The 9,587-nt window shown below is 48.3% G+C and overlaps 1 protein-coding gene across 1 annotated transcript in view; it reads left to right on the top strand.

Moving 5' to 3' along the window:
* LOC104281287 (low-density lipoprotein receptor-related protein 5-like) overlaps window positions 1-8,838 on the top strand; it is a 26,924-nt gene extending 18,086 nt beyond the window's left edge. Inside the window, exons 10-13 of the mRNA XM_009879236.1 lie at window positions 2,262-2,498; window positions 4,595-4,734; window positions 7,652-7,749; window positions 8,381-8,838. Of these exons, the coding sequence (XP_009877538.1) occupies window positions 2,262-2,498; window positions 4,595-4,734; window positions 7,652-7,749; window positions 8,381-8,642 (737 nt within the window). The 3' untranslated portion in view covers window positions 8,643-8,838. The remainder of the gene's footprint in view (window positions 1-2,261; window positions 2,499-4,594; window positions 4,735-7,651; window positions 7,750-8,380) is intronic.
* Window positions 8,839-9,587: the final 749 nt, after the last annotated feature.

Genomic DNA, 9,587 nt, shown 5'->3' with positions numbered 1-9,587 from the left:
CCAGGTCTCCGTCACCCGCACAGGGAAGAAGTTTTTCCTGATGTTTTTGTGGAACCTCCTGTGTTCTAGCTTAAACCCACTATTTCTTGTTCTATTGCTGGACACCACTGAGAAGAGATTGTCCCCTTCCCCTTGACCCCTCTCAGATATTTGTGTACGTTAATAAACCCCCTCTCAGCCAGTGGGGCCTGGACCTGCAGTGCTCAGGAGTGTGGGACCTTGCAGAGCTGCTGCTGAGCGCGGGGTGGCTGTTAACCCCGCGCAGCCCCATCCCGGCAGCAGCAGGGTCGAGCTGGAGGCTGGGCGTGGGGGCAGCCGGCACGCGGTGAGTGAGCGTCCACGAGAGACCCCAGGCTGGTCTCTTAGGTAAGAAAAGAATATGTGGAGAGAACTTGGTTTTTCTGGGCAAGATGTTACTTTGAATTCTCGTGGCAGTAGGTACGTGCAGGTTAGAGGCTCACGGCTGGTGGTTGCTGGGTTAGTCCTTGGAGTTATTTTGCAGCCTGAAGTGGACTAAAATTCACTTCCTTGTGCTCATCTTCCAGTTTCCCTCTTTATGCACCATCAGGGTGATGAGCACGTCAAATTTTGAGGCAGCAGGGCAGATCAAAGGAGCATTTAGCTCCTCATGAGTGATTTAGCAAAAAAATTGGAACATAGCATTTTAGAGCAAAAAAAATAAAAATAGATGTGCCAGTCTGTCGGTAATTCATTCTGACCAACTCTGCTAAATAATGTTGCCGGTAGGACCTTGGCTAATTGCGAGATTTTCTGTATCTTAAGAGCCCTGGCGGGGTTTGAAGCTCCAGTTGTCAGAAGCTGTCAGAAATTTCAGACTGGACGTGCTTCTCATGCTTCTCCCACATCTTCCATTTCTGTCTCAGCTTTCAGCCAGTTCCCCCCATCCCCTGGATAACGGAGAGCCACTTCTCCCTTTCTTAGAGTTTATTTTCTTTGTGCGCTTGGCAAACTTCTGTGCTGCTGAGTCGATGCAGCTGTTTCCTGTTTGCACTTTGGATCCAGTCCTGCAATTAGGTCTCCACTGATTTAAACTCATCTTTCTGTAAACCTGAGCCTATGGTGCATCAGAGCGTTCTGTGTTTTGTTGCCTGACCGAGGGAAAGAACTTAAGGAAATAAAAATTATTGCTACTTCCTAGGTAAGGATCTTGCATTCAAGAGAAGCTAGGTTTAACCAAAATGAGACTTGGATGTTTAAAATCGGCTAATCTGGGAACAGGTTTTAATTTTGGCTTTGCTTTTTTCTGGTATCGTGCCTAAACCCCTGTGACTGTTGGAAAGTTTGGGTCTTAGCTGGCATAAAAGCTGTCATACACTAATAAGTGTGAAAAACAGACTTTAAGACAGAAAATATTTCTTGATGCTGAGCAGTTAAGAGTTTGTTGGTAGATCTTTGTGTTTCCTTTATCATCCTTCTCAAATTTCAGTTGTCTTTCATTCCCACCGAAGGGAATGAAACCAGAACCACCGGAGAATAATTTTATGAAGTGAAGGCTTGAATGTCACATGAAACATTTCGCTTCGTACAGCTTCCCCAGTGGGGAAGGGGTCTGTAGTTGGATCTGAACATTGGTAAAATTGGTAGGCTTTAGCCACATTTATTTTTATTTTTTCACTGAATAAATTTGTCTAATTGTGTATGTAAAAAATCCCAAAATGATGTGTTGTGTGAACTACGTGGCAAAACTTGTTTTCACTGCAGAATGCCACCTATGGGAAAAAGATAGAGGTGTCAAGTTTATTTGGCAAGAATTTTGAACGTGTTACCCGGAATCAGGGGGAGATCTGATACGCAGCTCATCTCCAATACTGCAGCACTTGTCATTATTTAACGTGGGATTATACAGAGGAAAAAGAAATGAGAAGTATTTGAGTTGTTCTGGATTGTGTTTTTCTTCCAGCTTGTACGGCTTTGTTTGGAAAGCAAGTTGTAGTTGAGGCAGGAGGAGTATTTTATGTTGAGGCTTATATTAGCTAGAAATACATCTGCCGCTTAACACATATGGTAGCTCCCTGCCAGGGGCAATCTTTTTGTTTTTTCAGGTTGCTGCAAGCCGAAACGGCTTTTGAGAGAGCACATATGGGGTTACAGGCTCCGGAGTTTGCTGCAGACACTTTGCTGTGGTGTGAACGACTGACCGCGAGAGACTGATTTGCTGCACGAGCTCCATGACTGCAGTGTCCGTGTTGCCCCCGTGTGATGCCCTCCTTTAGCCCTTTTTTTTTTCCCTCTCTTTCCAGAAAAGACAAAGTCAGCCTCCGACGAGTCGCAGCCGCACAGCAGTGCCATTGGCCCCGTCATCGGTATAATTCTGTCGCTTTTTGTCATGGGAGGGATGTACTTTGTTTGCCAGCGAGTGGTGTGCCAGCGCTACGCCGGCCCCAACAGCCCTTTTCCCCACGAGTACGTGAGCGGCACCCCACACGTCCCGCTGAATTTCATCGCCCCGGGCAGTTCTCAGCATGGCACTTTTACTGGTAAGGCCGGGGAGGAGCTTGCATCTCAGCTGTCCCCTTCCATTTCCACTCGGGGGTCTGCAGGTTACCGAGAGGGCCAGGTGGGGAGTTTTCAAAGGGCTGAAGTCCAACGTGGTAGATCTGCTCGGTGGTTTTCCTGTAAATCTTGTCATTTGCATCAGATATGTAAAAACTAGCAGGGACGTTTCACGAGGCACCTTGCCAGATGTTCAAATACAATTTTCGCGCTAGGCTGGACCTGCAAGGGTACCTGTCTCTCTTTTTGACAGGCAACCTACGCTATTTTGCCAGTGAGGACATCCTCTTTAAAAAGTTCGGTCTGGGGCACGCAGTAAACCCGAAGGACTCTGAGCATCCACTCGGAGGAGCGTGCGCAGCTGCAGGGCTCAGATCGAAGGGGCACTCGAAGTACACGGAAAAGCTCAGGGTATTCAGCTGAGAACCCAGAAAACTCATGTAGACATCAAAGTAGACACTTAAATGATGCATCTCAGTGTTTTACGAACGCAAAATATACTTTTCCTAGAGGAAAGAGCAGATTCTTTAACTACAAAGCCCTGAGAAGGAAGGATCTATCTCTTCATATTGTTCAGGAAGCTGGAAAGTAAATGTTTGCCTGTAAACCCTTCAGGCAGCGTCAGAATACAAGAAATCATGTGGTGGAGTGCTGGAGTCTGCTTTTCCCGTCAGCCAAAAATCAGATAGATGATAAACTTAAAGACAAACGAAAAGATGTGTCCCTTCTTCATGTTAAACAAGTGTTTGAGCTGTGCTAGTTGTTGTTTTCTTCTAGCCACGCCTTTGAAGAGAGCCGGGTGCAACTTGAGTTTAGTCTTTCTCGCACTTCAATGGACATGGTCAGCTCTTCCTGCTTAAATTATGTCTTTATGGTTACCGAGAGGTTTCTCTGGTAGGAAAGAAAATGTGAGGATGAAATTGCTGCATGTGAAATCTTCATATAGTGTTTTAAATTGGACTTCACACTAACGCTTTTTTTAATTAAAGCAAGTGTCAGTGGTTTTCATCTGTACCCCCGCAGGGGCTAAATTAAGCTGTCATTCTGAAAATATTACCGTTGATGTTAATTCTGAAGAGAAGACATAGGTTCCTAGTACTGTGGCATTTCCCAAAAAAAGAAATAGTCCCGAATAATGGTTGCACATAGAGTCACTCTGCTTGTAGCAAATATTTCCTGCATCTGAAAAATTTCTGAAAACTTCCCAAACCAACTCATTCACCGAATAGTCGGACAGGAAAAAGGTGAAAATGTGTTGTCGGATTTAAGTGTATGTTGGAGTAAAACACGTTGGAGAATGGTGTCTTCCCTTTTCCTCTCGCTCCGGTTTCCTTCCTTTTGCTTCTGCTGATTTTCAGCTTAAGGGGCGACGTTTTTCAATAAAAATAGTTAATTTTTGCTGCTGTTCATGTACTTGCAATTGAATTTCTTTGGACGGAAATGAAAACTTTAGACGTCTCTAGCTTGTTTTTCGTGGGCAAGGTATAACGCTTTTTTTGCAAATGCCTGAGTTTAATTGGAAAATTTCTCACTTAGTGATCTGGGGGAAAAGTTTGGGTCGACTGTTCAGGAGATTCCTTTCCCAGCAGAGCATGCGAGCAGGCTGTGGGGAGTTCAGAGGTGGTCTGGGGGTGAGGTGTTTCCTTTGCAAAATCATAGAATCATAGAATATAGAACAGTTTCGGCTGGAAGAGACTTTTAAGATCATTGAGTCCAGCCTTCTCCTGCCTTATGAACACCACTGACCCGTGTCCTTTAACACAACACTCACCCGTCTCTTAAACCCCTCCAGGGATGGAGACTCAACCCCTCCCTGGGCAGCCTGTGCCAGTGCCTGACAGCCCTCTCAGTACAGGAATTCTTCCTGATATCCAACCTGAACCTCCCCCGGTGCAACGTCAAGCCATACGTTGTTCCTTGTAACCCCGAAGTTTTTACGTCAAACGCTGTTCCCAAAGTGACAACCGGTGGCACTGCGCGGGTTTGCCGAGCTGTGGATTGTGGAGTTGTTTTCTTTTTTTGAATACTGGATAAAATTGTGGTTTTCCTCACCCTGTTTTCCTCTGTGTCTCACTGCCAGGCATCTCGTGTGGGAAGTCCATGATTAGCTCCATGAGTCTCATGGGAGGAAGCAGTGGTGCCCCCTTATATGACAGAAACCACGTCACTGGAGCCTCTTCGAGTAGCTCTTCCAGCACTAAAGCCACTTTCTACCCACAGGTATGTCTTGAAAATAGACCTGTGGGTTAGGTATCCCCTGCTTGGGAGGAAAAGGAAGATGAAACAATGTGCTACTAAAGCGTCCATAACGCTTCGTCTTGGGTGTTACTGTTCATGGCACACAGACCCAGTCTGACACCCACCGATCATCACAAAGGGGCTTTGTTGTAGTCTGTGAGTATCAAACACCGCTCGGTGGTGTCTGAGACATTTTGTTATTAGAGCAGCACTCAGCTGGGTTGTCCTGGGCACTTCTGCTCTTCTGTCCTGCCTCCCTTGGAGGTGCCACCTGCTTTGTTCCTTGAACACTTGGATGTCAGTGGCCCAGTGACATTTCACGCTGAACAATGCTGCAGGCACGTGTGGAATAAAAAGACAATACAGGACTGGAATGCAGACGCCTGAGAAATAAGCTTGGCTTGCTGTTGAGATGAAGTGTCGGTTGTCCATTTGAAAACTGAGTCAGCCCACTGGGAGAAACACTGATACCAGCAAAGGTTACTTTCCTTGGGGTTTTTCAGCTGTAATTTAGCTCCATTTCCAGCTTATAAATGTTGGAAGCAACAGAATTTTAGTCCCTGTATCAGCGTTTCATGAGCTCAGCGATGTACAGCATGGATGGAAATGGTTCTCTAAGAATATGTAGGAGGGTCATACAAAGATTTGCCAGCGTTTTGCCATAGGACAGGTATTTTCCTTAGTACTTCTGAGCAACACACACACACATTGCTGTTCACACAAGCTTGCAGAGTCAGTGAGGTGATTTTTCAGCCACGTTTAATGAGGAGTCCCCGTACTGCGTGAGTGTATGTGCCTTTGTGTTCGCATGTAACCCCTTACCCTGCGGTGGGCAGTTTGGTGGGGAGCACTCACCAGTGCTCCCTTGGTTTTACACTAAATGTGCCGTGTATGGACTAAATGCTCTCGTTGGTCACCTGTCCTGTCCGTAACCCCCCAGAGGTACAACCTTTTACTTCTTTGCGACCCCTCTTGCTTCCCAGCCCCCCCAGCATGGCACACAGGAGCCAGCCAGTGGCCTCGGTCCCCGGGGGCCTAAGTATCAGCCAGAGCCTTTCTGTATCCCAGCGCCAGGCAGTGACTGCAGACATCAGGGGTCACCACTGCGAGCAGCAGGCGCTGTCTGCAGAAACGTGCTGCTGGCTTCAGAACCTGCAGCCTCTCAGAAGAGACCGAGCTGAGAAGCAAAAGTCACTGAACAGAATTGGTTCTGGTTGGCTCAAACCAGGACAGAAGCCCAAGAGCTGCTCTGCCTGTGCCATTCTGTGGGACCCTGTTGGCCAAAATACCAACTCTTGCATCGGAGCTAATCCGACTCACACTGGGAACTCTTCTTCCACGCTTTTCACTCCGGGCCATGCCAACCAGGGGCTGCAGGGATGGTGTCAGCCTTTCCTTTGGATTCTTAGAAGGAAGCTGTTGCAAGGGCTTTGTAACGTTAAAGTTACTGCTGGATCCAAGTCACCCAGCTTTAGGTGAATAATAAAAAGAGATCTGAGCATCTAGGCTTTTTTGTTGGGTGTGGGTTGGTTTAACACATCTTGGTGGTGCCGAGAGATGGTGCAGTGAACAGAGACTGCGATGGAATCGATGCCGGTGGAGTTACCCCAGTTTATGTACCTGAGAACCTGGCCGCAGGCTGGTGCCCTGCGGTGTTTCATGCGAACGTGCTGTGGTCTTGGTGCAGCTCAGGAGAGCCTCCAGAATCAGCGTGCAGTGCTCCTCCAAGGAAGGAGGAGTGCTCATCCAAGGAATGAGCAGTGCTCCTCCAAGGAAGAGGATTCCTGGAAGGTGCTCCTGGCACGTTTATTTGCCATGCCCCACAGCTGGCAGTGGGTGCTACCCAGGTTTGTCTTCCCTCACATGAACCTAGATGCAGGGCTTGTCGGTGTTAGCAGTCGTAGAATGGGACAAGTGTTGGGTTGGAAGGGACCTCCAAAGGTCATCCCGGCCTTGCCGTGAGCAGGGAAGAACAGTGACGAGCTCAGCTCGGTGGCCGGCAGTCATTTTGCTGGATACTGCGCAGTGAAGACCGAACCGATGATCTCCACTCCAGTGATTTCACAGTGTTATTACGAGGGAAGGGCAGAGGCAGAGGAAAGATGTCGTCACGGGCATGGTGGCAGGCCGTGGCTTAGCAGGACTGCCAGGACGAGCTGCGTACAAGACGCTCCCAGCAGCAGCAAGGCCCGACCATCAGCAGCAGCGCTGTGACGTTCCACACTGGAAGGCACGAGGCGCTCTCCAGTGCCCTGCTGGCTGTGTCAGGGCGTCTGCTCCCTGCTAGGGGTAGAATCCTAAAGGATTCTGACACGTGATAAACTGGTTTCCTAGTGTGAGGGTTACCAGCAGCCGTGTATCTGCGCACACAGGCTGGGCAGGCCAGAACTGTGTTTTAGCTCTTGTGCTCTTTGCCTTGTCAGCGAGGCCGAAAGGATACATTTGCAGAACAGCAGTAAAAAGGTTGTCAGGGAAGGATGGAGCTGTACTGGTTACAGCAAAGGAACTTGGCTTCCTGACCCTGCTGCTGGCTGAGGCTGGGAGCAAAACAGCCTTTTATTTCCCATTAGCATCTCCTGAGGATAGTATTAGTCCTTGTGCCCAAGGAACTGCGCTGAGATTCAGCAAAACTGGGTCTAACTTCCAGCTCTAGCCCAGCCTTGCAGTGTAATAATGGATGTGGCCAAAAGGAGAATTCCCTGCACTGTGAGACGTTTGGAGTAAAGTCTCATAATGAACTTCTGTGATCTTAAAGAATGCGTTAACCCATGCAAGCAGCAAAGACAGGAAACTAAAGTAAGGTTGAGTGACAGGGTGGAGGCATAAAAAATATTTTCAAAATAAATAGAGCTGTATAATTAACACAAACTTTCTCACTGCTGTTGCCTGTTGTTCCTAGATCTTGAACCCACCTCCTTCCCCAGCTACCGACCGCTCCCTGTACAACGCAGAGATGTTTTATTCCTCAAACATTCCTTCAACCACAAGATCTTACAGGTACCGCTCAGATAAAAAAGGTTTGATAAACCTCGTGTTGCTCTGTCGGTTAGTTTTGGGTCTTAAGCAAAATGTCCCTGTTCAGACTTTCTCTCTCTTAATAAGTGACCATTCAGGGGGAGGTCACGCCAGTTTTGGTGTTAAACGTTGGTTTTCTGTTCTTAGTTTCGCACACCGGAGTTTCGTGCTTTTCAATACGGTGTTGCTGATTAATAAATTCTTGTTAATGATAATATACTGATTAATAAACCTGTATAGATACTATTGCTGTGCAGCAGCCACTTAGCACCCTGTACAGAGAAGATTGGTGTTTTCTGTCCAGTTCTCCAAGCTTGTCTTGAAGCCCTTTGATGAATCAACCCATTCCTTAGCCACTGGGCTGACTGGCCACGCTGGTCTCTGGCCGGGCGAGGGCTGGAGGGACGCGCTGCTGGCTTGCGCCATTCAAATTTAAATGCAGTTTTCAGGTGATACTTCTTGGGTTCCTGTGAAAACCTGAATTAAGCGTTGCCTCGTGTCAGTGAGCAGGTGCCCAGACTGTGAGGACGCAGAGCTGTTGGCTTTGTTTCTTTTTGTTCTGCCCGCTTGTCCCCACTTGCAGCTAACGCGCGCCCTGATGTTTGTGTCGCAGGCCGTACCTCATACGAGGGATCGCTCCGCCCACGACCCCGTGCAGCACGGATGTTTGCGACAGCGACTACACCACGAGTCGGTGGAAGGCCAACAAATACTACATCGATTTAAATTCAGACTCAGACCCTTATCCCCCTCCGCCCACACCTCGCAGTCAGTACATGTCGGCAGAAGAAAGTTGCCCTCCGTCTCCTGCCACGGAACGAAGCTATTTTCACCTCTATCCCCCTCCGCCCTCTCCTTGTACAGACTCTTCGTGACCTCAACAGAAGGAACTTTCCCTGTAAATATTTTTAAATATGAACAGATTTAAAATATATATTTTATGATTTAAAAAATAAATCGGGGTGGGAATTTAAAAAAAAAAGAAATGTGAATAAAAAGGGATGGGAGGGACGGGGCTGTGAGAAATTGTACAGAGGAAGAATATTTATAAAATTGATTTTTTTAACTTAATTTCCATTCTTTTGTGCCATATTTGCCTTTTTGAAGTCATGAAAATGACTCAGTCTCCAAAGTATTTGGGGAGGGAACGTTGAGCCTTTTTGCCTTTTCAAGTCACCTTTTTAACATGCGAGGGGCACGTAGTTCATCTCGTTAACGCAAGAAAAGAAAGCGAAGTGGCTTGTGGGAGGAGGGGTCTGAAGAAAGATGTAAGTTAACCCGCTGAGAAGAAAACCATATTTAAATAAAATTGTCAGTGTCTCATCCCTTCACCACCGCTGGGAGAAAAGCTGCGAAGCTCGGAGCCCTCCGGCGCTCCCGTGGGCAGGAGGACGTGTCCCAGCAGAGCTCGTGTGCCCAGACCTGGATGTGCAGCCGCCCTCCCCGCTCACTTGGCGCTGGACCACAGCGCTGCTTCTGGCCGAACCTGCCAGCTCCGCCCGGCCCCGGGGCATCGCGCCCTGCCTCGGGTCCTGCTCTGCGCCCGGCCCGTTCGGGTCAGCTCCAAGCTCAGGATGATAACCAGCCCTCGGGTCAGCTCCAGCCAGCGCCCCCCTCGCCCAGGCGAAGGGCAGCAGAAGCGATTGTGTTGGTCCGTGGGTGAGAGCGAGGGGCGAGTTCCAAGTGGGATTTAAGTATAAGTGCCTGACAAACCCCAGTTGGCCCTTTTAACTGGGCTGGAACGAGGCTCCTTCATCCTTCCTTGTGAGGCTTTGGTGGCTGCCTGGGAAGAGGCTTCTCAAAATGCAGCGCTAGGTCTC

The sequence above is a fragment of the Apaloderma vittatum genome, unplaced genomic scaffold (genome assembly GCF_000703405.1).
Source record: "Apaloderma vittatum isolate BGI_N311 unplaced genomic scaffold, ASM70340v1 scaffold4052, whole genome shotgun sequence".
Taxonomy (NCBI): Eukaryota; Metazoa; Chordata; class Aves; order Trogoniformes; family Trogonidae; genus Apaloderma; species Apaloderma vittatum.
This window is presented reverse-complemented; position numbering and strand designations above follow the sequence as displayed.